The sequence below is a fragment of the Ailuropoda melanoleuca genome, chromosome 10 (genome assembly GCF_002007445.2).
Source record: "Ailuropoda melanoleuca isolate Jingjing chromosome 10, ASM200744v2, whole genome shotgun sequence".
Taxonomy (NCBI): Eukaryota; Metazoa; Chordata; class Mammalia; order Carnivora; family Ursidae; genus Ailuropoda; species Ailuropoda melanoleuca.
The window spans coordinates 29861904-29889599 of record NC_048227.1 but is presented as its reverse complement, the minus strand read 5'-3'; the positions used below and the strand labels follow the sequence as shown (position 1 = coordinate 29889599).

Here is a 27696-nt window from a genome sequence, read left to right as displayed (position 1 = left end):
CTGCCGGGGAGCTCATAATATAACTCAAATGTAAAAAATTAGCTTTGCATGGCTGCCATGAATTTTACATGAATCACATTTAAATCAATAAAGTGTAGAATGAATCAAGTTGTCCTTATTATGAAGAAGTGGGGGCCGGTCTGAAGGGGCCCGTGGGCCTTTAAACACAGCACCCCTTGTCAGGGCTGGAAAAAGTCCACCGTGGATCTGCCACGGCAAAGCATGTAACCTTTCGCGGCTCTGGGTTCCCTCCGTCCCCGGGATGCCTTTGAAGTTTCTACTTTCTTCTTGGGAGGTGTGATCGAGCAGAACCAGAATGAAAGTCAGATTTTCCATGACTTGTTTCTTTGAACGGTTGCTAATCTCTTTTTTTTTTTTTTTTTTTTTAGTTGGTAATCTTTTAAATGACATTCTGTTTCAAATGTGTGAGCTTGGGATCTTTGATGTAAATAGCAGGAAAAAGTGGGCGGTAATGTTATGGAGCATGGAAAGCTTGCCTTTTCTAGGCCACGCTTTAAGAGTGAAACCCAGTAAGAAGACAGGAAGGGCAGCAAGTAGAAGAAGGGGGAGCAGAGAATGCACAAGAAGGAGCAAGAAAAAAAGCCCCCGTCAAGGCTGGAGGCTGTGTGGGCCCTGACCCCAGCCCGGCCACACCGTGTTCTAGCCCTGGGTCCCCAGCTCTCCCCGCCTGCCCATCTTCACCTTGATTGAACCTGGCATCCTGTCCAACTGAGCTGTGCACCGGGCAGGACCTGGCTGTGGACCGCGTGCGCAGGACGGTCGAGCAAGAAAGGAGCTTGAAGTGTAGTGGTGGTCTAAGACAGGCACCAAATGGGCCTGCACTCTCGCAGTTATGGTTTTCATTAACTTCTAATGATGCAAATACCATACAAGTACATCGTCCTTCTAAGAAAGCAAAACTAGGTGATTCCTGCCCCCCACCCCCACTTCCCGAAAGATAACCAGGTGTTAGTCAGGTGTGTATCCTTCCAGACCCATCCTCCAAGAAGCACGTAGGGACCCATAGGAGAAACACGAGACCACAAAAGTTTAAAAACACTTATTTTTATTATAAAATTACTATCGGTTCACTGTAGAAAATTTCAGAACTAGAGATACCTTGTAATTGTCCCATAATCCAAAGATAACACACGAGTCTGTTTCACATGAAAGCAGGTCATTCCACGCACACTGTGTGGGACCCGCGTTTTCCCCGCCAGGTGGAGGGGCACACCTTTCCGCGCCCTCCGCTGCTCTTCTCAGCTGTGCTTTTTAGTGTGGGCCCTTAGGTGGGTGGGGGTGGCACCCCCGTGAGTGTGTCCTCCCTGCAAATGGTGGTGTCCCTTACTGATAGCCGATGCTGATTTTGAACTTGTGTACATGATACAAAGTTTCCTTTTAAAATAAATCCAAGTTAAAAGGGAGGGGCATGATTTAAGGAAAAGAGCAAGTAAGTGGTACAGGCGGTACAACTAGGAAAAATCCTTAGGGTGGTAAAGAAATAAAACACTGTTTTAACAGCATTTTCCACAATTGTCTATGTAACACCCCATGGTGAGGGGCCTGCCAAGATTAAGTTTCCCTTAATCGGTGAGTTTTTCCCTACGTAAGCGCCCCCCCACACGCGCGCGTGCACACACACACATAATGTCTGTCTCTCTCCCACCTCCCTTCCCCTCCTCCCTCCATCCCTTCCTCTCTCTCTCCCATCTCCCCCATTTCTCCCCCTTCTCCCCTCTCTCTTTCTCTCCCCACTCCCTCCTCTCTCCCTCCCTCCCCCTCCTCTCTGTCTCTCTGAATATCCCTGTAGCTGAATCTGTGAGGCCACAGCATGCATTTCTAGAAGTGGACACACAGGTTCGAGGGCAAGCCCAGCTGGCAGGTTTTCTTTACCTGTTGCCAACTTGCCCTCCAGGAAGGCTGTGGCAGTATGATCAGCGGATTGAATAACCAGGAGCTGTTCTCCTGATTTACATTCACAGCTGTAAGGATATTGCCTCATGTCACTCACCAGTTCCCTTATCTGGAAGATTTCATCAGTCTCCTCACCCCTGACAGATTTCGCGTTCTCACTGTGTTCTGGGGGCCTTTGTAAGTGCCTTTTAATATTTCCATTGTGTGTGTGTTAATCTTTAATTAGAATTTGATGTATCAGAAGTATTTTTAGAAGGCTTATTTAGCTCAATTAGTTTCATTCCCTGCCCTATTATTTTACGTCTGTCTTTACCTGAATCGTTAATGGCAGAGAGCGCTGACACACAGGACCAAGTTCAGGGCTGTTCGTATTAACTGTCAGGGATGTTGTAAGCAGTCCATGAGACCTGGCATGGCATGACGACGGCCTCCTGTATTTACCCGTGTTTTCTCAGCGAACCTCCCTGCATCTGAGAAGCTCACCAGCTTTCTGACCCCATTGGACATCTCTTTTGCAAATGACCGTAAACATCTTGCTCTGCTGTCTTGGTGTCTCGGAATAAGATGAGGAAAAGGATTTTGTGTTTTGTTTTGACTTAGCAGTTGGCCACAAGTTCCTAGCGTCATAATAGTGGGAGCGTAAGCCTCTTCCTCAAGGCTGAGCTTCTTGTTGGTCAAGTGCGGTCTTAGCCAAGTCTGTCTCCCCAGCTGGACCAGGGGGATGAGGAGGGGTGCCAGCCTCCTCAGGCAATGCGGGAAGGCCATGCTCTGCAGCTTTGCTGGGGAGTAGATTCCCAGTGCCCAGCTCACGCCCCATACCAGTGAAATCACACTGTCCAGGGTGGGAGCTGGCATCAGTGCTTTTAAAAAACCCCAAGTGAGGGGCGCCTGGGTGGCTCAGTTAGTTTAGCATCCCAACTGTTTATTTCAGCTCTGGTCGTGATCTCAGGGTTGTGAGATCCCACATCTGACTCCGTGCTGGGTGGGGAGCCAGCTAAGGTTCTCTCTCTTCCTCTGCCCCTCTCCTCTTTAAAGAAATCAATAAAAATCCCCAAGTGCTTCCATATGCAACCAAGTTGGGGAGCCACTACTGTAGGGTGTAGCTGAGGCCTCTTAATGGTGACGAACAGGATGTTCAGTGTCCACCCTCAAAAAAACAGCCAATTCCGGGAGATGGTGGAGTGTCAGAAACCAGACCCTGCTCAGCCTCCTCTCTGTGGGTGGCCCGGTGAGCCCGCGTGCTGGGAGGGTTGCCGGTGCATGCCAGGACACAAGACCCAGGGACAGTCAGCCTCTTGTTCGCAGTTGCCACCAGGTATCCCCATTCCGGCCTGTGTCGCTGCGGAGTCCCCTCTCTCCCCGCAGGGAGAGTGGTCAGGCTTCTCAGTAAGGAGAGTTTCTCGGTGAAGAGCCCTGAATGCCAAGCCTCGGTGTAATCTTTGTAATCGTGCTGGGGCTCTGACAGGTCTCTGGGGCCTACCTCTGAGTGCAGAGTACTGAGATCTGCACTGACCCCAGTGCCTGGGGGCCCCCAGCTCCCAGTGGCCCTCACCAGGAACAGAACTGGGGCCCTCCCTAGGTGAAGTATCCTCCTTGCAGCCTCTTCTGGTGTCCCTTCCAGGTGCTAGGTGTGTGGGAGTAACTTTGCAACTCATTTCTTCCACGGGCCTCTCCTGCCCCCACACTGTCCCCAGCCCCATGTGGGGGCCAGGACGCAGAGACACCCAGGTCATGAAGACCCAGAGGCCTCACTGGAGAGAAGCAAGTCATCCAAGAGGGGCCCCACCCCGGAGTGAGGCAAAGGGTGTAGTGCCTGTCACATTATAGTCATCCCTTGTGCTCCAGAGAGCTGTGTGGGGACGCGTCCCTCTGTCGGACCTGCAGGGACCATGGGGCCAGGGTGACACACGGGCACTAAGGCTCCCACACTGAGTGAGCCGAGAGCCAGGAGTGTGCATGGCCAGAGCACCCCATTCTTTCTAGATCAGGGAGCACCCCCTGGCCCAGGGTCGTGCTGCCTCCTGTCACCAAGCTCTCCTGAGACAGGTCCTTCTCACACAGTGCTCCTAGCCAGAGTTGAAGTGGGGCCATTTCTTACAGCCCCACACAGTGCTCAGGGTTCCTCTTTCTCTTTGGTTTCTACTCCTGCATGTAGCTATCCCGATTTCAATGAACAAAAACAACATTAAGATGAAATAAAACTAAAGCTCCTGTCCCTCAGCTGTGCTAGTCCCACTTAGATGCTCAGTAGTCCTCTGTGGCCAGCACAAAAACACCGAACATTTTCATTCTATTTTCATTTCATTGAAATAGCCACAGGTGGCTGCTGGCTCCCATGCCAGACAGCACAGATGCAGAGCGTTCCCGTCAGTGCAGAAAGTTCTCTGGGGCAGCACTGTCTGCCAGGTGGGGCTCAGTTCCGGAAGCAGGAGAAACATGGGTTTTGGAAGCTTTCCGAATCCTGTCTCCCGTGGTTTTAACCTTGCTGAGACCTCAGTGCCATCATTTGTGACCGGGAGGCAGGTGACGCAGTGATGCTGGTGGGAGCGGTGCCGTGTATTGGACACTGACCCTCTCTCCGCTCCTTTGCTCCCCGGGGCCTGGGAGCTAAATGCTGTTAGCACCCTTGTTTACAGATGGGGAAGTGGAGGCCCAGAGCCTGGACCATGTGTAAGCTCCCAGCACAGGGCAGACAGTAGAAATAGTGGGGCTTGTGACTCATGGGGGGTTAGAGGCCTGGCTCTGGGAGCTGCCTCTGCACCCCCTGCCCAGCATCCCGGCAGACCTCCGTGGCCTGGCCCTTCCTTCCCCTGCCCATTTTTACTTACTTACTAGAGGACAACCTGGCTTTTCTTTTTCTTCCATTGTGCCTAACAAATTTGGATCTCTGGCGTCCTAATTCTGAGAACATGCTCTGTGTGTGAGGCTCAGGAGGGCCCGGGGTTTTCAGCACCGGCCACGCTGTACCAAGGAGGGAGGTATGCGGGGCCCTGAGCTCCCAGGAGCTGGGCTCTCTCGCCACCTTGTATCCCCTCCTGCCGTCTTGCCAAGATCTCTGTCTCTCTAACCTGTCCCTTTCCCCAGTGGCAGAGCTCCCCTGCCGAGAAATTGGCAAAGCAGCAGAAGGCAGTGATGTTCGCGCAGTCTGGTCAAAATGAGGTCTCGGCCGCTGTGTCGTAGCGCTGCCCGGAGGTCAAACTTGGTCTCCTCAGCCGCTCCGGAATCACATAACTGAGTGTAGAGTGTGACCCGCAGAATCTTTTTTATACTATTGGGGGTTGGTTTCAAGTGTGTGGAGGAGCTTGAACCTGACTCACTCTGGGCATTTCCTGCCTGGCATCCCGGGAGTTAACCTGACTGAAAATCGCTGCAGCACCACCTTGGGCAAGTCAGGAACCCCATCAGGGCCCTCTGTTCTCCTCTGTGAGCTGCAGGTGATAGTACCTTCTTCCTTGCATTGTCCTGACGGCTCAGCACAGAGCCAGGTGCTTATAAAACTGCTCGATAAACTGTAACCGTCATTATCCGAAATTAGTATAGGTACGCGTTTGTATGTGGAACCTTTGAGAAGTCTGTTTGCAGGATTTGCAAATGGACCTTTGAAAAGAGTTTCCATACAAGCAGGTTAAGCATTACCCTCCTAGTGTGTTAGCACAATTCCTAATAGATTTATTTTGGTTATTTGTTTGTGGTCTGTCTGCATCCACCAAGCTGCATAGGGCAGGGACCTTTTTTTTTTATTCACCCCTGCACCCTTAGTACCTGGGACTGTGCTTGGCACAAAGCACAGACCAGTAAATATTTGTTAAATTAATTTTTAAAAAATCATGATCGGGAAATGTTAATTTTTTTTTATATCCTTAGTAAGCCCTTTTTCCATGTGTACCATAAGACCCAGACTGGCTCTTAATTATATACTTCCAATTAAAGACCTGAATTAAATTTCAGTAAATAACCACAGGCAAAACCTTTCATTGCCATGACAACTCTCCTTTAGTTCCCATTTCCTGGACATCTGTTTACGCTACTTGGCATGACCTTAATAAACAGCCCTGTTGATGAGCCCGTGGTCTCTGCAGCCTCACCCCCCCCCACCAGTCACCACCAGTGCCCACTGCCTTGTTCCACATACCTCAGCTCCACTGAAGGACGGAAGTTCTCAAACTCACCGTGTTCTCATCTGTCTCTGATTCATGACACATGCCCTTCCGTCTGCCGACTCCACATCCTTCCAGAGTCTATAAGGACCCACTCCGCTTGAATGACTAAAGTAAGATGACTGAATGGTTGAGTTCCCTTTCTTATTTTGTTCTTCATGAATTTAATGGCATAGTTCATGTTCAAGTTCACTGTAAAAGAAGAAAACTGGAGGGAAAAATAGTTGAGATTCTCGATTCTTATTTGGCTTGAAACAGTTTAATAATGTAAAGATGTCCGTCTGATTGGGTGCGTTGGATTATATGGAGTTAGGCTGATAAGACTTCATTTCCTATCAACCGTATCACTTTAAATCATATGCCTTGGAAGTGTTGTTCCAGTGCCAAACGTTTACTGATACTCAGTTTGAGCACTAGAGATTAAAGACGTAAAGCAGGCAATTTGGTGTGTGAAGTATACAGCTTTTGTTTAAGCCCAAAGGTATGGCTTGTCTCCACCAGAGGTCTCCCATATTTTACTTTAATGTTTGAAGTATACTGAATTCCCACAAGCTAATTAAAAATCAGACTGCTATGCCGGTAAGCATTCACTCTGTGAACTAATTTCTGCCAAACGGCCATAAATGTGTCCCCTGGTATGAAATTTAGACCTTCTTTCCCATCAGAAAAGAGGCATGTGGTTTGGTCCCAACCTCTTCATTTGCGAGAGAAGGAAACTGAGGGCCCACCCCAAAAGGTCAATTGCCTCCACTGAGCCCCAGCAGCCTCCTAAGTGCCCAGCTGGGATTCTTCTCGCTCTCAGCCCATGGTTCTCACCAAACCCTGCTTGCTCTTGCTGAGTTGAATTCAGAGTGATTCTATGATTGCTAAGTGCCAAGCACTCTTCTGGCACTTTATCAGTATCACTTACTCCTCACGGCAGCCCCATTGGGAAAGTGCTGTCATCACCCCATCTGCTGGCTGGGGTACCTGAGGACCAGAGGGTAGGTAGCAGGGTGCCAAGGTCCCTCACCCGTGCTTCTCACCAGGAGTCTGTGCCTCTCTGAGATGCTAAGAAGAAGCATCTAGAGAAGGGACAGATGTAGAGGGAGGACCCAAGTGATACGCAAGGAAATGCGTGCCACTCCAACCAAAATAATGCAGAGCCTGGAAACCCCAAGGGATTAGTGGAAAATGGGAAGCCAGTCCCAGGCCAGGAAGGGTCAGAAAGTAGCAGAGGAGCTTGCAGGCACCCCAAGACAGCAGCAGTGGCTTGATTTGACCTGAAATGCCTGGCCAATTTCTGGGCTTCTTTCAGAATTCAGTTAAAATGTCACCTCCTACAGGGAGCCTTCCCTGATGCCTGGGCTGTGTTGGTGCCCCTCTTCTGGCCTTCTGCAGCCTTTCTTCCCCTACCATGGCCTTTGTCAGATTATATGTAATTGTCACTTGCTTGGTCTCCCGCACTGAGGGGGAGCTCCCTTGGGGCAAGTCTTGCCCATCTCCGTGGCCCCCTTTGTCAAGCACAGGGTCTAGCATAGAGGAAAAGTGCCCCAGAAATGTTTGAATGAAAAGTCTGAGACAGTTAAGGGGAAAGTGGGTGTAAATGGTTCTGTCTACAAAGCCATTTTTTTCCTTCCACAACTGGCCTGGTTGGATCCAGGGTCTGAGTTGGATTTATCAAGAGAGAACATTCCCCACCCGAGAAGGGCCCTGAAGGTCAAGCTCAGAGCCATTGAGCAGAAGAGTTCCCTGAAGTCTAGCCAGCATCTGTGGGGGCATGGATGCCCCCCAGATGCCTTCTCTAGCTGTGTTAACAGTATAAACCACCCCCCCAGGTTTTCATACTTGGGGAAAAGGCTCCAGCTCATGTTCTCTGCTAGGAGGACCCTCCCTTGCCTAAGGAGGAAGAATCCACTGGGCCAGGAGCTGCGCCTTTGTGCACTTGCCTGATGGAATATCAAGGGAAAGAGAAGATTTGACCCACTCTTCAGGAACCCTCTATCTGGGGGGAGAAAAATACACCCACACAATGGTTCATAGAGAAAAATCACAAGACTTTTCTATACCTCATCTCCTTTGCTCCTCACAGGATCCCTGTGAAAGAAGTGGTGAGCCCGTTTTTCAGATGAGGAGGAAAATTGAGGCTCAGAAAGTCACCCAGAGCAGGCGTGTGTCTACCTCCCTCATCACTCCACAGGGTTATAGAACCCAGTGCCTGGCACCTCATAGCCACCAGGCAAATACTGGGTGAAGAGGCTGGTGGGGGAAACAGCAGAAGGAAGGGAAAGGCAGAGCCTTGATTCGAGCCCAGGTCAACATGACCACATCCTGTGGAGGGGCCCAGAGCAAAGAAATCATGGCCGGAGGGCGGGGGGCACATGGGCTCCTTCATCAGCTGCCAGGCCACTGAGTAGCAGGAAGGAGGGAGCCATACCGAAAGTCAATTCTGTGTTAGTCTATCTTGCCTTGCATAGTGAAGAGCTTCAATATTCAAATCTTTTCTTGGAAATCTCAAGTATTCCATTCGGCTGCCTCAGAGTTAGGTAACTTTATTTACTCATGCTAAACAGGGCCATTTTCAGAGAGGAAATTATGCAATGTGCTATGCAAATGTGGCATTCTGGGGAGAGCGGGTGTAGAGATAAGTGTGGCCACCAAGGCATTATAAAGATCAGATCACTGTGCCTCTGGGGGCAGCCTGCGTGTCACTTGATAAGAGGATATGCCATGCTCTACTTGGAATTGCTGCTCATTGGGATTCTGTTTCTGGTAATTACGTTTTCACCAAGTTGCCTGTCTGTGAACTTAGTTTAGTACAAAGAAGGAACAGGGAATAAAGGTTGGACAAGTGTCAAGAAAGTTCCCATGTGGACTGAAGCAATCGCAGGGAGCTGCCCCACACACTTCTAGATGGGAGGGGACAAGAAACATCAATTCTCACTCTTTGTTCTCCCAAGAACAAAGTCTCTTGAAATTCTCAAAGGGTGGGGAGATGACATGTGATAGGTTTTCTTGGCCACTTTGTGAAAATAGGTCACATTATTTTACTAGACGTTGCATGTGCTTTTCAAGCAAGAGAAAGGAAGTAACCATGGAAAACCCCTCTTCTGGAAGCAGATGGAGCTAAGCCCACCCCCGGAATTGTTCCTAGACTGTGGGCACCTGAGACAGAGGGCTGGCCTCCCCAAGCCGTAGGCTTCCCTGTCTGAAAACAACATCAGTACCTTCCCTCCAGTTGGTCATTGACAATCCCCAAGAGGCTGACCCTTCATTGATTGAATAATTGCCAGATGAACACATGACAGACTTACCCCCCCACACCCATACCAACAAAGTCAGCACCGATGTGGCATCTTTGGTGGCCCTGGAATCCACAGGGTGATGTTAAAATTCTGCAAGATTAAGAATCGCTAGAGAGAATGCTATAGGTAACCCTACTCTTCCTGTTAAACTACCCCTGTTCAAACGCGGGAACCAAATAGATTTTTACAGCGAGGAGATCTGTAGTAATCACTCGAAGTGCGATCTACAGAAGGTCCGAGTTAATAATCGCATTGCAGACACCGTTGCTTGCCAGGCCCCCAGTGTCACGGGCACTGCTGTGTGCTTGTGCGACTTTCCTGACAACCCTAACAGGACCGCCCCACCCCCCAGCATTTTCTTTTGAAAGAAGTCAAGCATACCACCAAGTTAAATGAATTGTACAGCGACCAGCCTTCTGCTATATCTAACACTGACGTTCTACTGCTAACATTTTCCTCCACTCGTTTTATCACGTATCTACTCCATCCATCAACTCTTTCTTTTTTTTTTTTTTTGATGCATTACAAAGTAAAGTAAATTGCAGACATCCGTACCCTTCTCCCTAAACACGTCACGCATAGTATGAGGTGGAGCTATAAAGTTGTTCTATTACCCTGTCCTACAGATGAGGCAACCAAAGCGAAGTCATGTGCCCAGGGTCAGCACACCAGAAGGTGGCAGAGGCGCCTATTCTAGGATTTCTAGAAATCCTGGAGCCAGCACTAGGTCACAGTTTCCCTGGGCAACCAGATTCTAGCACACGTCCTAATATCTGCGTCCCTGATTACTGTTCCCCTTTGCAAATCCGAGGATTAGCACCAGCACATTTTTTTCCCTTTCCTCTTGGAGGGAGCTGACTCCTATGCCTGGCAGTAGAAATGTGCCAAGACCTGCTCTCCATCCAGGAAGCTTCACACTTTGCAACGGCCCCCAAGCTGTGCTGGGAAGGAAAGCTTTAGGGAGCTTCAAAGAAGACAAAGTAATTGATTGCTACTTGGAGCAAGTAACCCATAAGCTGTCCGTGGGTTGATGGAGAAATGGTTACTTAATTTTCTTCAAAGGATTGATCTGACTGTCAGGAGAAGCAGCCAACCTAATTGAGTGTGCTCGTTCGCACCCTAAGTGGGAGCAATTGAGTCTCGTTCCTGTTCGGGCTAAAGAACGTCACACGCCGTGCCTGGAGGCTCCCCCTGGCATGCATCAGGCTTGGGAAGGGCTGGGGTTGCTGGTGCAAGACCATCCTCCTTGGGTGGGTTTGTAGAATTTACCAGGGCCTGGTCCCTGTCTCCCCAGGACAAGACCCCCTTTTCCAAGCCCTTGGTGTAGCTCCCAAGGAAACTTGTGTGAGTAATGTTCTTTCACTCCAGGACGGCTCTTATTATCATTTTGGTAGTGGATGTTGATGGAGTGGTGACATTCGGGAGATGGATTGCCCCTTCCCACCAGGCTTCGGATTGACCGTCTCATGCTACCTGCCCCCCAGAGAGCCACGCGGAGCCGGATGAGTCATCATTCGCTTCCCAGCCGTGCCTTACTGGCCAGTTATGGCCTCTCCCCTCAGTTGCATTCTGTCATCATGGAGCCGTGCCAGTCTGGCTTTCCCTGGAACCACCATCAAAGCTTTATTCACTGCCACAGACTACCTTCTGTGTCTCACACAGGCCAGTTCCCAGAGTGTCGGACAGCTCCAAAGGGCTGCCATCTGTCTATGAGTCTGGAGGCTCAAGGAGCCCCTGGGCTCAGCCTGCCTTGCTCTCCCTGTATCCCTGCTCCTGAACAGAGCCTGAGGGGAGGCACCAATACCTAGCCTGAATCTACCCTCCCTGCCAGGAAGGGGAATCCTCAAGGGCAGAAGAGAAACAGCTTTTCCCCAAGCTAGAGAAGGGCCTGGGTCTGCCACTTGAGGGGGCCACCAAGTGCTCGGTGCGGGGGAAACTTGGCAAGGATAGTCCGGGAGCACACAGGCAGCTTTGCAAAGTCAACCTTCCTGAGATCAGAACCTCCAGGGCCTGCCTACTGAGAGCTCAGGCCATTTGGATATCCCCTGCCAGAGCGAGCCAGCGTCCTGCATCCTTAAGAGCTAGCCCAGGTCAGGCACACCCCCTTCTCTGGGGGCAATGAGGGTCTGTCCTCTCTCAGGCGCCATCCAGACGACTAGACCCCAGGTTACAATAACCTTGTTCAGGTCACGTGTGTGTCCTGGCTTCCTATCTCGCTGTGTCATTATCAGTCCTGTGTCCTTGGGATGTTGCTTGCTGTGACACATTTGTGTCCTCTGCAATCAGTGATCCCACCTTACAGGATCCCGGGAACGTGTCAGGTGGGAGCTCAGCACCGGGCGTACAGAAGCTCTCCATACGGGTTGTTAGGGTGCCGGTAGCACCAGTCAGCTGCTGGAGGGAGGGCTCCCCTATCCGAAAACCCAGCCCCGACAATCTTCAGCCTGTGCTTGTGGAGAACCAAAGCCTGACACGAGATCCCCACTGGACAGAGCCTCCAGCTGCAGGGAGAGTCTGTGATCCCACTCGTACATACAGAGGGGGCGGAACCACGCATTCCTTGCGAAAGCAGTCATGTGGCTTTCTGCGTGCAAAGAAATCCTGGTCTCCTATCAGCTGTGAAGTCTCACGATGGGCCTGATATCTAGGAATCCCAGGGTGGCCTGCCTTTCTCAAGGAATCCGGGTTCCCTGTTCCTAAGCCCTTCCTGACCTCTGGTTAACAGCACACGCCTGGGAGACTTGATAGTATTACAGAGTTGCTAATCTCAACTCCAGCTGTGGTGGTATTCCAAGAATTGACCCTAAAGCCCAGAGTATTGGATTTCAAAGCTCTGGAAATTCAGCTGGCCTAGAAATCCCACAGTAAGGATAAAGACTTCGCTTCTAAATGCATTTGGAGCCACCACCGCCAAGAATTAAATTACGGTATTGGCATCCATATTTTATTATGAAGGGATTATTTAAATACAGCAAAAGTCAATCAGCCCCATTTATTGCTCGGTAATGAGCTATAGCCTGTCAGAGGGAGCCATGGAGGAAGGCCTCAGCCCAGGGGCTAAAATGACAGTGGTTGGGAAGTCCTCTGCCTCCACACGGGAGGACCAGCAGTCATTAGCGTCCCTCCATCTCCTTGACAGATACTTCTTCCATGCCTGCCGCTGCCCAGAACCCTCCTAGCGGTGTAGCAGTGAAGGGACAAGCCAGGGCCCTGCCTTCCGGGGCCTTACGTCTAGATAGGGAGCAGGCCTCAACCAGGAAGGAAGGGGTGGACGGGATGTTGGGGACTGGCGAGCATTGGGGTGCAGTCAGGGGTGAGTTGTGTAGATGTGGTGGAGAGGGACAGGGTGGGTGGGACGGCCACAGATGAGGGGTCAGGGCGGGGGCCCCTCGGAGAGGCCACAGGCCTGTGTAGCTCACCTACCTGTGACTCCACAGGAGTTCTGAGAAACAACCAAAAACCACGAATCATTTTCTCCCTCTGAAGAGCCTTGCTTAGTCTAGAGCCTGCATTCAGAAAGCATAACTTTGTCCCGGGCAGAAGGGCTCTGAGTAGAGTGTCGTGGCTGCAGAAAGTTAGGGTGCTGCCAAGCTCCAGCCACGGCTGGTAAAGGCCACACAGCGTGTGTCTGTGCTGCGCGCTGGGCACTGCAGGTCCCGGGCTCCAGGCTTCTCCGGAGCCTGGAGCTCGACGGCCCCGCCAGGGCTCGGGTCTCTGTTTCGTAAGGAAGGAACCCAGGACCCAGAGAGGGGAGTGGCTTTAGGGTCACATCATTGGTAGTGCCAGAGCTGGAACTTAAACCCGGTCCCACGGCTCCAAGCCCAGTGTGCTTTTCCTGCGTCTGCACCTCACGGTAAAGTGGCTCTTCCATGCTTATTCCTTTTCTCCTCCTCTCTCTCAACACCGTAAGCTGCTGTTGAAAAATGGCTGCCTTTCCTTTCCCTTTGTCCCGCAAAACATTGCAGAACCCTTCCTGCCTTCCAGATGGCCAGCCCTGAGCTCTTGCTCCAGACTGGCCTTCCATGACGTGGTGTACAGCCCCTGGTGGTGCGGGAAGAATGTAGCATTTCAGGTGTGCCTGGACACAGCTTGAAATTACAGTAGATCGAAACAATCGCTTTCGCAATTCTCAATTGCCAAGTAACCAACCGCCTTCAAATGTAGTGCCTGAGAACATCTAGAGCCATTTATTTTCCTCGCAGACCTAGAATTTGCCCGGTGGGGCTTGGCAGTGCATCTCTGCCCCACGTGGCATCCGCTGGGGGCAGACAAGTTGGGCCTGAGGTCTTGCTTTGTCCCTGTGCATGTCTCCGTGGCTCTCTGGGCTTCCGTACGGCATGGTGGGCAGGTTGGTTCCAAGAGCATTTGGTGACCTTGCCTCAGAAACCACGTTAGGACCACATAGACTGTGCTCCACTGGTCCAGGCAATCACACAGGCCCACCAAGCTTCCAGGAGAAAGGACCCCAGCACTTGATGGGAAGAGGGCCATGGTCACGCTGTAAGGAGAGTATGTGAGGTGGGAGATACTGCTCTGGCCATCTCTGGAAAGAGTGGTCCATAAAGAAACCTGTTTCAGTGCCCCTCTGATCCTTTTGATGACATCAGGGAGGTCTCCGATTGGCTCTGGTTTGTCTTCGAACTTCTCTAACTCTTGGTTCTCTCTGTTTATCAAAAGAGTCGGCTTTCGGCTACAGTTTAATGAAGGGTCTTCTTTTTTTTTTTTTTTAAAGATTTTATTTATTTATTCGACAGAGATAGAGACAGCCAGCGAGAAGAGGGAACACAAGCAGGGGGAGTGGGAGAGGAAGAAGCAGGCTCCCGGCGGANATGTGGGGCTCGATCCCATAACGCCGGGATCGCGCCCTGAGCCGAAGGCAGATGCTTAACCGCTGTGCCACCCAGGCGCCCCTAATGAAGGGTCTTCTTAATCTGTTTTCTTGGTTGCTTTATTTATAGTAAATAATTCTGGTTTTTCATTCATGGTAGTGGTATGACATTTTCTTTTTAAAATAAACTTATTTTAGCGAAACGTGAGTGCTTTCACGAGAAAAAGTAAGCACAAGCCCTCCTCTGCTGCTCTAGACTGACTCTCACGTGCGCGCACGGACAAGGACAAGGCGGCTCCTTCGTCCCCTGCAGCAAAACTTAACAACCTCAGTGACCATCAGCTGGGGAGCTGTTCAGTCACTGAGTAATCCCTCCAGTGGGCGAGGGTGCAGCTGTGACCAAGAGTGAGGCAGGTCTGTGTGCACATGTGTCCCCAAGACGCACGGTTATGTGGCGAGAAGCACAAGGCGGAGTGCGTAGCATGCTACCCTTTGTGGACAGGCGAGGCGGCGAGAGCGTAGCTCCCATTGGAAATGCACGGGAATGGATGCCAAGAAACCGGGGTGGTGGTTGTCTCTGGGAGAGACAGCAGGAGAGACTTACCACCCACTGTAAAAAATGTCATACTTTCTTAAATGGGAACATAAGAATGTGTTGTGCGTTCGAATCTACATACTTTCAAATAAAATTAAATGGCAAATCTCCCTTTCAAATAAATGATACAAAAGGCGATGCCAGGGGAGGAGGGACATGTCCTGTCTCCCTGCAGTGAGGCTCCATTGGAGGCCTGCCATGCCTCCGGGGCCCTGGGGTGTGATGGAGACATCTGTCATCCCACCTGCTCTGCCTGTAGGGTGTGGAGACTTGGCCTGCATGGTATCCTCTGGTCCTGAGCCCCTTGAGGTGGGGCCAAGCCTCACTCTTGTCAGTCTGGCTCCCTAGGACAAGGCCTGACACCCACAGGTCTGCTGAACCTGCTGCCGGAGCTCTAAAGCTCACACACGTCTGTCCAGTTTGGAAATGTGCACGCCTGTGTGCCGAGAGGTGCTGTTGGAGAGACCTGGCTTCCCGCCATCGCCCTGTTCGTGATGGTGGTCACCGCCTTCCAGATCAGGCAGAGCCGGCTGGCCCACAGCTCAGCCTGGTGCTGCTTCCCAGCCCTGCTGGGCCCCAGAAGGACCTGAGGCCCTATGTGTAGGAGTGTGGAAAGAGTTTCACTTTTTTCTTTGTTTAATTTTAAGTGCAAAGATAACACACCTCCTCTTCCTTTGAAAAATCAGAATGTTGCATTTAAACTCTCATGACTTTGACCCCCCCATCTTCAGTCCCACCTCATCCCCTCCAAAAAGGCAATCACTGTGTACCCTGCCAGACATTTTCTTAAGTTTCTCTCTTACACCCACATGCAGGAACCCGTAGAGAATAGACAGCCTGGTTCTGTGAGGCTTGATTTTACACGAATTGCATTCCACTGCCCATGTCCTACTGCATCTTGTTTTTTCCACTCTCCAGTATGTTCTTGAGGCTTCACTGTGTTGAAATAGCCAGAGATCGAAGTCATTCCTGTTGTCGCTGGTTTTGCACTGAATGGACATGTATGGGTTTGGTTTTTTTTTTAGACTTTCCCTTGTTTTGGGAGATTTGGGTCACTGTAGACCCAAATCCTGCTGTCAACGTCCTTGTTCGCGCCTCTTGGCCCTTGTGTGTGTTTTTCTTGGGAACATACCACTTGCCAGGTCATATGGTATGAAAGTTTCAGTTTAAATAAACAACGCTAATGTGCCCTTCAAAGTGGCTATGTTGGCTTATTCTCCTACCAGCAGTGTTTGAGAATGTCGGCTTCTCTGTGTCCTCACCAACACCTTTCTTTTCCCCAGTTGATGGGTAGAAGGTTGAGATCTTGTTTAAATTTTTTCCTGTGTTCTCGTGAGGTTGAGTACCTCTGTGTGTGTTCATTGGCTGTCTCCCTTCTCTTGTCTGTGAATGGCCTCTGGGAGTCCTTCATGTTTACTGCGAGATCTTTGGCTCCTAGAGATATTTTCTAGTTATTTCACGGAGTCTGTAAAGTCATTTGTTTTATATGAGTTAAGTTTCAATTTTGATGTAATCAGTTTACCCATCTCCACACCCATCACTGGGTATTTATTTTTTTTGTAAGTGTTGATTCTTTCTTTTTAAAGAAACCCTCTCCTGCCCCTAAGATCATGTGGATATTCTCCTATATTGTCTTCTGGCAATTTTCTGTAAATTTTTAAACTAGAATCCTAGGCCCTACCCCTTTTGAAGTGATGTTGGTAGGAGGAGGGCCTCACGGATTCGGATGGGCAGCAGGATCTGGGCAGTGCCAGTGTGCAGGCCACAGGCCATTCCTGGGAGTCTGCAGGGAGGCTCTTGAGGCCGTCACACCCTGACAGTCCTCCCCTTGTCCTCATGTCCCTCCCGGTACCTCAGCACTGGCATGGCTCCTCCGTCTTGGAGCGAAATCCAGGGCACCTGCATAAAGGCAACCGGCATAGGACTAGACTGTGAGCAGGATCGGGTTCTTTTTAGCAGCTCTCCCTTGGGTCCTCCTTCACCTAAGACACTGTGGCCATCCAGAGAGGAGCAGACAGCTCGTGTCCCCAGGGCTCCGCACAGGGAATGTCCATAGCCGGTGCGGGAGCAGGCGAGGGCAGAGGTGGGGAAGGAGTTCCCTGAGATGACACCAAGAGGCCCACAGACGAGCCCCCCCACCAGCATTCCCTGGTCTCTCAGGAGGAAGCCTACTTTGTAACTGCCCCAAAGCTGCTGAAAAGCCAGAGCCTTCCTCACTGTGGAGGTCCTGCTCCCTGGGGACACTTACCTTTTAGTTTTCTTATGAAATCCCTCACGGGAGTTTGATGTCTCAATTGCATTTCTGAAAGTTGTTCCGCTTTGGGGTTTTGTCCCTCCTTTTTTGTTATTGGTGGAGATGGTGGGTCTTTTTTTTCCCCCCTGAAGGCTTTAAGGTCCCTGAGCTTTAGGAGGGAGTTGCCTACCTCCAAACCCATTGACACCTACACAAACGATTTGCCTGCTTTCCCTGATCACACCCTCAGGGGCGTGTCTTCTGTGAATGGGAAGAGAGAAGAAATCCTAGGAGTCCTGCTTAGAGAGGGGTAGGTGAGGAGTGGGGGAAAGGGAAAAAGGAAAGATAAAGTATCCTTTATAGTTTTGCTTTCTGTTTAAAAAGGTAAAAGATTGTCCTTGAGGAAATGTTTTAAGTACTGAGTAAAGAAAATAAACCACGTGCCCCAGCAAACATGCTGGTAAGGATGAAGAGGCTGGCTTCACTTCTGAAGACAGAGGGCTGCCTGTGTTCCAGTAGGCCCGTCACTGGACATTCTGGATGACATAATTTTTAGAAATCTTTTAAGGTCCTTGGCTGGGAAAGGGAGGAAGATTACTGCCACAGAATACGAAGAAAGCACCACCCAGAGAGTTGATCCTGCCTGGTCGCTGGTGTTTGCCAAGGGGCCGCTGACCATCCTAGGCGGGCCTGCCCCAGGAAGAGCACACAGAGCCTGAAGCCCTTAAAAGCCCAGAGGGTGCACTGGAAGACATCCCCATGAAGCCGCAATCCCAAACAGATTAGCCTTGAGAGCATTAAACTGAGCCGTATCGGGGGAGGTGGTGCTGAGAGAGGAGAGAGACTCACCTATCCTCTGTAGAGCTGAAGGAAAAGTAAAAATGGGGGGAAACCCGTTGGGGAATACCTGAGCCCAGGTTTGTCATCACCTGCTTTCGGGGCCAGGATTTCTACTGACTGTGTTACTACCTTCCTCGCCTCCCCCACCCAGCCACCCACCACCAATATTTAAGCCACATACTTGGTTCCGGCGCTCTCGATAGAACTCACTGGGGTGACACAGGTGTCCCACAGCTGGAATGCAGTGATGCACAGCTGTAAATGTGCTCAAACCCCAACTGTACACTTAAAAATGGGTGTGTTTTATGGTAAGATAAGTTATAACTCAGTAAAGCTGCTTCCAAAAAAAAGCCCACCTACCATTCTTCTAATCAAAGTTCTTCTAGCGGGGGCGCCTGGGTGGCACAGCGGTTAAGCGTCTGCCTTTGGCTCAGGGCGTGATCCCGGCGTTGTGGGATCGAGCCCCACGTCAGGCTCCTCTGCTATGAGCCTGCTTCTTCCTCTCCCTCTCCCCCTGCTTGTGTTCCCTCTCTCGCTAGCTGTCTCTACCTCTGTCGAATAAATAAATAAAATCTTTAAAAAAAAAAAAAAAGTTCTTCTAGCATTTCAGTTTTCTTTTTTGCACTTGTATTTTCTTTGTAGGGATACTTCTTTTTTTTTAACATAGCAAAATCATAATTAATATAGTTTTATCCTTAATTTCAAATTTTAAAATCTTTTCTGATGTCATTGCAATTATTCATAAACAGGATTTTTTTTTTAAGGATTTTATTTATTTATTCGACAGAGATAGAGACAGCCAGCGAGAGAGGGAACACAAGCAGGGGGAGAGGGAGAGGAAGAAGCAGGCTCATAGCAGAGGAGCCTGACGTGGGGCTCGATCCCATAACGCCGGGATCACGCCCTGAGCCGAAGGCAGACGCCTAACCGCTGTGCCACCCAGGCGCCCCTAAACAGGATTTTTTTAACTTGGGTTTTTAATATGTACTTCATTTAAAAAAAGATTTATTTATTTTAGAGAGAGTGAGAGAGAACGCACTCAAGTGGGGAGGGGCAGAGGGAGAGAATCTTTAAGCAGACTCCCTGCTGAGTGCAGAGCCCAACACGGGGCTCCATCCCAGGACCCCGAGATCACGACCTGAGCCAAATTCAAGAGTCAGCTGTTTAACTGACTGAGCCACCCAGGTGCCCCTAAAAGCTTTTATTTTTAAGTAATCTCTACACCTAACATGGGGCTTGAAGTTAAAACGCTGAGATCAAGAGTCACATGCTCTCTTGACTGGGCCAGTCAGGCACCCCAGTTTTTAATACATACTTCAAAAATATATCTTGAGTACCTTCTCATTTTAAAATAATTTCAAGGAATACAGTGGTATACAGTACAAACATTTAAGTTCTCCCATTGATACCCCCACCCCATACATGCACTCCCACCATCAATTCTCACTTCCCTTTCCATAGGCAACCACTGTTCACAGTTTGGTTAAACATAATTTTTAAATGGGTATATAATTTTGCATGTGATGGGGGAAAAATCATAACTTTTTCCCCTATTTGGGGACATTTAGGTTGTTTCCTGTTTTGCCTTTTTTTTTTTTTAAACTTGGGGCAGAGGATTCCATTGGAGGAAATACATAGTAGACCTTAGATTACATGGTCCTGTGTTGCTCTGGTGATGTCAAAGCCATCAAGGACTGGTACTAAACTAGATATCAAATTTGGGGATAATTTCCAAGTGAGAGAAGGGACCCAGCCGTACAGTAAGGATTCTATGTTAAATGCTTTATCAGTCTGTTCTCATTTAAAGCACCAAACATCTCAAGAAAATGGAGATTATTCCCATTTTACAGATGGAAAACTGTGGTTCAAAGGGGCCACATGCCTTGCCCAAGATCACACACCATCTAGTGCAAAGCTTGGCTCTAAGTTGCCAGACACCAGATTGGAAGCTTGATGGTTCTATAACCAAGTAGGGGACTCTTGTTTTCGGTCTTAGCTTAATTTAGGCAAACACCATCACAACCATCAAACACCATTGGTCTGCAAGGAAGCACTGAAATGTTACGGGGATTCTCGGCTGTTGTTGTTTTAGCTACAGTTTAAGTGCCTCATGTGCGGTAAGCGTCGTACTAATGCTTTATGTACTTCATTCAGTTCTCACCTTGAAGGGGGTGGGCATTATCGCCGTTTACCAGATGGGGAATGTGAAACCCAGGAGGGTTGAAACAAACAAAAAAAACGTTGCCCACTGTGACTCAGAGGAGGGACTCAGTTCCAGCGGTGTGTGACTCCAAGCCTGGGCTCTGACTGGACTGTGCCGCCCAGCAGAACACAAGTCCGCCTGAGCACCTGTCTCCATCAGGCTGGGCCACCAGACTGTGCTTCATCTTGTTCTCCCTCTCCCTCTCCCCAGACAACAGCGACCTGATCGCGTGCACGGTGATCACCAAGGACGGCGGCATGGTGCAGCGCTTCCTGGCTGTCGATATTTACCAGATGAGCCTAGTGGAGCCCGATGTGTCCAGGCTCGGCTGGGGAGTGGTCAAGTTTGCAGGCCTCCTGCAGGTATGATGGCGAAGGACTCTCGAAGCTCTTCCTGGTTGGCTGTACAAACACACAGCCAGAAGAATCATCTCCACAGTTAATTTCTGAGGATACAAGGAATACATGAACAGGCTGTCACTGAAAAAAGTTGAAACGCTACAGAGATAAGGGTCAAGTATTCTTTGACCCAAACCCTCAGTTCTTAAACTTTCTCCTGCATTGTCAGTATGGTCCTTCCAGAGCTGGTGCTCCGCCAAATGCACATATAAATACAACTGCATGTACTGTTTATAAACATTGTGTACACATACTTGAGAGGGTGTGTGTGTGTTTTATAGTGTCACAGTGAACATATTCTAAACTTTTTTTTTCATACAGTATATGTTTCAGAGCTGACCGTGTTAGTATATGCAGACTTACTAGTATTCTTTTAACTGCTGCGTGACCATACAAGGCGTAGTTAGCTAGTACCCTGTGGCTGTGGCCAGCTTTTTACCTTTACAAACAGTGCTGCCATGAACAGAACCATCCTTGCTTCTTGAGCAAGGGTTCCCCTAGGCAGCTATCAGGAAGTTGGGGTGTGCCTGGTTTCAGTGTTCATAGATGCTGCCAAATTCCTCTCTCAAGTGACTGTTGCCACCGGCAACATACGGGAGTCCCCTTGTCCTCACCCCCTTTCTAGCAGAGATAGGCTCAAAATTGCCAAATACCAAGTTGGGACTAAGGTTTTCTTAACATGTGTCTGTCTGATGGGTGACTGAAGGGTGCGAAGGACCAGAAGTCCTGAAGACAGCCTTCCAGCTCCTGTCCCCTGTCAGAACCCCCAGTCCCTGAGCGTCCAGTCAACTCTCCCTGGCCTGAGGCTTGCCCCGCTCCGAGGCAGCCCATTTCCTTGCTGGGCGGTCTCTGGTCACTGGCAGGGTCTTACTCAGGCTGACCCACATCCACCCCTGGACAGTGTGACGTGCCGGCAGCATCCCACTCTCTTAGAGAGCTGCCCACGTGTTTGAAGGTGCTATTGCAACCTTTTCCCCAACCTCCTCTTTTTCCAGATTTTTCCACTTAAAAAATATCTTCTACAGAGGATGATGTGCGAAACTGTATGAAGGATCTTTCATTTAAAAAGACTCCCGTGTAAGAGGTTGTCCATTAGGTGATGTAGTGCTTCTTATTTATCTAGACTCAGGATCAATTTCCTTGAGAATTTAGTGGCAGGAAAAGTGTTTTTCTCCCTCGAAGGATTAATACATGTCCTCCATCAGACAATGAAAGGCACATAAACCTTTCCTTTTGGTTGCCTTCCAGTAGTTACTATTTATTTGGCAGGCCATACTGTGTGCCAGGTTCTCCGCTCTCGATGTGTAATACCTCATCTAATCCCCGCCGCAACATTCCGAGGCAGATACTCTTCCCAAGCGCCCGCGCCAGATTTAATGCCTGAAACGACGATCTCGCTCGGGGAGCCTTCTTAGCATTCCCCCAGCTCCTGTAGCACGTCCGACTTTCGTGTCGGCCTCCTGTCTCATGCCTTTACCTCACATCACCTCAAACTCTTGTGGGAAGCAGGTTCTTTACGCAGAATCCACTCTGAGGTTTTACAGGGGATCCGTCCTTAGTACACTTGCTGCGCGTGAGTTTTCTTCCATACCTTTCAAATGCAGCTTTCTTGACATGCCTGCTAAATGGTCCTCTCTGTCCCTTTCTGAGGGCTTGCATGTTCCTTCAGGGACCAGAAATTCTTCAGACACCTACAAATGGGTGCCAGGGATGCCCCCTTCTTAAGAGAAGCCAGGAACAAGCTGGTCAGTAGATGCGTGAATATATCTAAGATCACGTCAGATGGCGATAGGCATTTTGGTTTGTTATCTGTCGTTTCTCAGAAGTCAGAACTGCTGGAGTCCAACTGTTTGAGTCCCCGTGGCCCCTTGATGGGGGCACCCATTCATTCACTAGCTTACTCAGGTCCTCGCGGGTAGGATCCCAGCCCCCACAGCCAGCATGGGCTCACTTTGAGTGTCCTCTCCGAGGGGCCTGGTCTGGTGGGTGCCCATCCTTGACTCAGGCTTGGGAGGCTGCTCCTTCCAAGCAAAAGCCAAGCTGAATTTGGGGAACCCCTTTCTTGATGAGATGCAGACCCCACAGCTTCCGAGCCGCCGCCGTCCTCCTGAACCTCACGAACACCCCTTCTTTGGCTTCTTCTGTAGGACATGCAGGTGACCGGCGTGGAGGATGACAGCCGCGCCCTGAACATCACCATCCACAAGCCTGCTTCCAGCCCCCACTCCAAGCCCTTCCCCATCCTCCAGGCCGCCTTCGTGTTCTCGGACCACATACGCTGCATCATCGCCAAGCAGCGCCTGGCCAAGGGCCGCATCCAGGCGAGGCGCATGAAGATGCAGAGGATAGCCGGTGAGTGACCAGCTCTGGCGGCTGTCCTTGGAGCCCTCGGGCTCTCACACTGACCTCTAGAAGAGGACACCTATGGCTTACGAGTTCACTGTGTTCTGGTGAAAGGACAGAGAATCTGCTCAGAATTCCCATTCCCCAGGTGTTTGATTTCTAGAGAGTTTCTAGGGCTGCATGGAAGAGAAGGAGAACCCTCCCTCACCAAGTGAGAGGCCATGAGCAGACAGGTGTCCGTGTGGGACAGCTGTTCTCCCGCGCGCTGGAGTCTTCTAGCTTATACTTAGAAAATGCTTGGACATCCCTCTTCTGCCTTTGATCCTGAACCCTTAAGATCACTAGGGTCTGTTCTGCCCGTTGCTCAGAAGAGTAAACTGAGGCTCAGTGACTTGCCCAAAGTCATACAGGCAGCTAATTGGCAGAACCCGAAAGCAGAACTTCTGACTCTAAAGCTCATCCCTTCCCCCTGTCCCTCCAGCTGTCGTGAGAGGCAGCCCTCCCTGCTTAGTGAGGGGGCCATGATGACCCAGCACTAAACTCGGAAGTCGGTGTTATGCGTCATAGGCACTGTGGTGAATGTGTGAGGAGTCCTATGGCTGCCCCTTGCAGGAAGGCTCAAGCTTTCTTAGAAATCAAGGCATTAAAACAAGGGTGTTCCATTCATCAGGGCTGACAGCACGGCATTCCCCCAGGGAAGGGCATTCTATCAGCTCCTCAAATTATAAATAGTCTTTCTCCAGACCCCAATGCCTTTCAGTCCAAGCACCGATGGTCATTCTGGTGTGGTTGCTGGGAGGCTTTCCAGCCCACTTGGGGAGGAGGGGCGCTTTCTAAACAGATTATCGAAAAATAAACAATTGGCGGGCTGGATCTCTGGACATTACAGATTCGGTTCTTTACCGCGAGTGCCCTGTTGATTTACCCAGGCCTGCATCCCATTCAGTCCCTGTTTCATTTCTCACTTAGCTGAAACTTGGCCTGTGAAATCATTACAGAAGCATTTTGTAATGTGCAAAGTGACTTAAATCATTCAGTCCTTTCTCTGAAGATTTATTTTCAGAGGGTTTTTTTGTTGTTGTTGTTTTTAATGTAAAGCAGTTTCTCACCGCTGGCACGAAGGCTAAATATTTCATTTGAAAATTGAGAATTATGCCGTAAAGTGGCTGTTAGAACTAACGCCTTGGGTATTCCTTAAATTGATTTTAAAAAGCCCCTCCAAATTGCTATATCATGAGATTTATTTGTGGAAGGGAAGACAGCAACTGTGACAGATAAACACACGCTCATAAATACACACGCAGGGATAGATTCCCCCTCACACACTTCCCCACGCGCATGTACATATGTGAACTTTCAGGGCAGAATTGGCCCCATTTGCTTTGGGGTCTGAAATGACACCTTCGGCGAAGGCTGGCAAGGGTCTTTTGCGTATGGAAGCCAAGGATCCAAAGTGGAGACAGGCCAGCCTGCATTTCTGAACCCCTCGCTAGGCACCAGCTGTTTTGAGCTCAGGCGGGACCTTTGAGGTCACGCTGGTCTCCCCAGCTCGAGGCTGCCGGCTGCCTGCTTGGCACTGTCTTAAGTGCTGTGCCTGAGTGGCTGCGGCCCACCCCGTCCAGAGCCCCGTCACCTACACCCCTGGCCCGCGCGATGAGCATGAACCACGGTGTTGTTTGAACATAGCCCTCCTGGACCTCCCGATCCAGCCGACGACTGAAGTCCTGGGGTTTAGACTTGGCTCCTCCTCTTCCACCCAGCACCTGCCTTTCCGTTTCTACGATCAGTGCCGCCGGGGCAGCAGCGACCCCACGGTGCAGCGCTCTGTGTTCGCGTCGGTGGACAAGGTGCCAGGTAAGCCGTCCCCACCCTGCGCTGCCTCTCATCCCCGCCTGGGCGTCCGGGGCTGGCTCTCTCTGGAGCCTGTACAACAAGCAAGCTTCCCTTCCCCTCTCAGGGTCCGCTCGGCTGGAAGCGCTCGTTTCTTAGAACTCATCGAAGCATAGCACAAGATGAGACACAAGCCATAGGAATACATCTTGGCTTTCCCTTTGGTATCCTGCTGCCTGGCTTTGGTTTTCCAGAGATTTTCTGGGGATGTGGAAGAACTTCTCAGAATTAAGTCTAAGAAGTTTCTTGGAAATTTCTTGGAAATACTTTGATTGCTAGTAATGAGGTTGTGGGGGAGTAGTTTCCTTCTCCGTGTAGGATGACTCGAGAGACAGTATGTTTGGTTCCTCTTAGAGCTCCCGACGGGCGGTGCCAGGGTCTTCCATTACAGAGCTGGGAGCACCCCTGCCCACTCTCTCCAAAGCTCATCTCGAAACCGCCTCCCTCCCAAAAAGAGAAACATGAAGAGAAAGTTCAAGGCCAGCTTGCTTCTCCAGAAGGGCCGGCGGGCTCTCCCCTTCCTGTTCTGGTGCGTCTGCCTTAAGTAGATCCATGTGCACCCCAGTCCCTCGAAAGGGAGCTTTGCCCTTGATTACAAAACTCACGAAAGTTGGCGAGGCTGTCCCCTGCAAGCGTTCAGGGTTTCGAACTTCAATTGATACATTACAAAATGTGTTTGAAAGCAGTTATCAATTTAAGAACAGCTGTTGATTTAAAGGGCCGCCGTAAGGACCTGTCCAAAATCAGGGTCCTTCTTTTCCTTCCATTCTGTGATTTATCCTGTATTTTTTCTTTGATTTTATTAACGTATTTTGGAAATGTATATACTATAAGTATATGATATTTTAAAACCCAAACAGGACACGATAAAATGAGAAATGAGTCAACTTTGCCCCAGAAGGAGTCACTGTTAACAGTTGCTTGCTTATCATTCCAGAAATGTTCATTTTATGCCATATGTTTTTTCTTGTCTGTTTTTACACATGGGGTGGTACTACATACGTAATTCTGCACCTTGCCTTTATTTCCCCACTTAATTCCATGTTACATGTCAATGCACCTAGATTGACTTCATGGTAATTAATAATGAACTCTTGTATTTTACTGTATGGCTGGACCAGAAAATCTTTTCTGTCGTGTTGCATTGATGGACATTTGGGTCATTTCCAGTGTTTTGCTCTTCCAGTGTCATAGAGAACATCCTTGGGGTGGCCTCGGTATAACTGTTGGAAATCTTGAGTGTCTGTGGGATAAATTCTCAGTGGTGGATCTGCCAAGTCAGAAGGGAGGCTTGTCTTCTTGACATATGTTAGCCCTAGCATGCACTCTGGAAAAGTGTACCTCTTCATGTCCCCACCCACTGCCTGTGACTGTGTTCATCCTTAAAACCAGTCTTAGTCTCTAAGACTGATTGTGACACCACCTCTGTTTTCAGCTATGAAATGTGAGATGATTTCTGCCTACTCCAGGGTCTGGATGATTTTTTTTTTAAGATTTATTTATTTATTTATTTATTTATTTTATTTTATTTTTTTTAAGATTTATTTATTTATTTATTTATTTATTTATTTATTTATATTATTTATTTGGGAGAGGGAGAGAGAATGTCAAGCAGACTCTGCACTGAGTGTGGAGCCTGACATGGGGCTTGATCTGACAAGATCATGACCTGAGACAAAACCAAGAGTCAGACGCTTAACTGACTGAGCCACCCAGGTGCTCCTGGAAGATTCTTTGTTAAAAATTGCCCAGACTTCTACACATTCTGTAGAGATGGTTGCTAAGTAAATATTAATGATGGCCCTGAGTCTGGGTTAAATACAGATTGGCTTGGTAAGAAATCATTCCTTTTTTTTTTTCATTCGTTCTTTTTTTTCTACACACAATTATAGTTTATAACATTTCTATAAGCACTGTCTTGTGATTTCTGTAATTGAGATATAATTGACATTTAGCATTATATTAAGAAATCATTTCTTTAGGGTCATTAGGGTTTCATCTTGGGAACGAACGGGTTAAGGAGAAAAACCCGGGCCTTATTTCCGTTCCATGCTTTTTGGAACAAGGCAAGTGTAAATAAATAAATAGAGCCAAATGTCACATTCTTCAGCATCTGCATAATCATATTTCTGTTTGCAGAAGGCTTTACAATGCCTGATTGCAAACTTCTCCCACCCTGCCTGGGCTCCAGGGGAGAAGTGAGGTCATCCAGTGCTGGGGGTATGGTCCTGTCTACCATGGCCGAGGCCTGCCTGGCAGGGGGGCTGGCATAGCTGGAGTGCCTCTATCCTGTTGCTGGTCCCAGGATTGGGGTATTTGAGGTTGAGCCATTTGAGACTGTGGTAGGGCAAAGGTAGCCACCGAAGCTGGCCATCTGCCCCTTCCCTGTCTCTTGCCCCTGACAGCCCCTGGAAGTGCTGCTCAGCTGTGTTGAACGTTCACCCCAGTGGGCCCCCAAGGGCTTCTGCTGTGGGCCCTAGGGGAGAGAGGCCTTGCTGCCTTCCCACACTGGCCTGTATTGGAGATGTGACCTAAAGAGCAAGTGAAATCCGTGAGCCTTGGCATGACTCAGACAGAGGGAGGGAAGCTCTCCCCGCCCTGCCCTTCCTCACCACCTGCTGTCTCAGTAGCCTGCCCCACAGGCGCCCAGCATCTGGAATCATCTGTGATCCTCCTCTTTCCCGTCCCATCCCCACTGGCCTCCTCTGCCTCCAGAGTACATCACATCTTTTCTCCCTGCTCTGGCCACTAGCCCTCGCCCTTGATCATGCAGGAGCTTCTTCGGTGTTCTCAGCCTCACCTCTTCCCTTTGGCCAGAGGGATCTTTCTAGAACATAAATCAGATCACATCATGCCCCTCCCTGCAACCCTCTAGCAACTTCCCATTGCACTTGGAACAAAATCCCAGTCTCTCACTGTGGTCTTGTGTGGTTGTTGTGAGATTGGCCCCAGCTGGCCTCTCAGATGCAGCCCCCCAACTTCCTTCCGTCCCATACCCCAGCCGTACCAGG

At 49.7% G+C, this 27696-nt stretch overlaps 1 protein-coding gene across 10 annotated transcripts in view; it reads left to right on the top strand.

Annotated features, from left to right (window-relative positions):
• CLEC16A (C-type lectin domain containing 16A) overlaps nucleotides 1-27696 on the top strand; it is a 200762-nt gene that overhangs the window by 124978 nt on the left and 48088 nt on the right. For 5 of the 10 annotated variants that reach the window (XM_011229177.3, XM_019803169.2, XM_019803168.2 and 2 more), the window contains 3 exons: nucleotides 20265-20416; nucleotides 22600-22804; nucleotides 24482-24649. In XM_011229177.3, coding sequence (XP_011227479.1) covers nucleotides 20265-20416; nucleotides 22600-22804; nucleotides 24482-24649 — 525 coding nt within the window. Of the gene's footprint in view, nucleotides 1-20264; nucleotides 20417-22599; nucleotides 22805-24481; nucleotides 24650-24752; nucleotides 26140-27696 lie in introns of those variants that run through there. The other 5 variants (XR_002143384.2, XR_002143385.2, XM_034670370.1 and 2 more) reach the window with 4 other exon arrangements.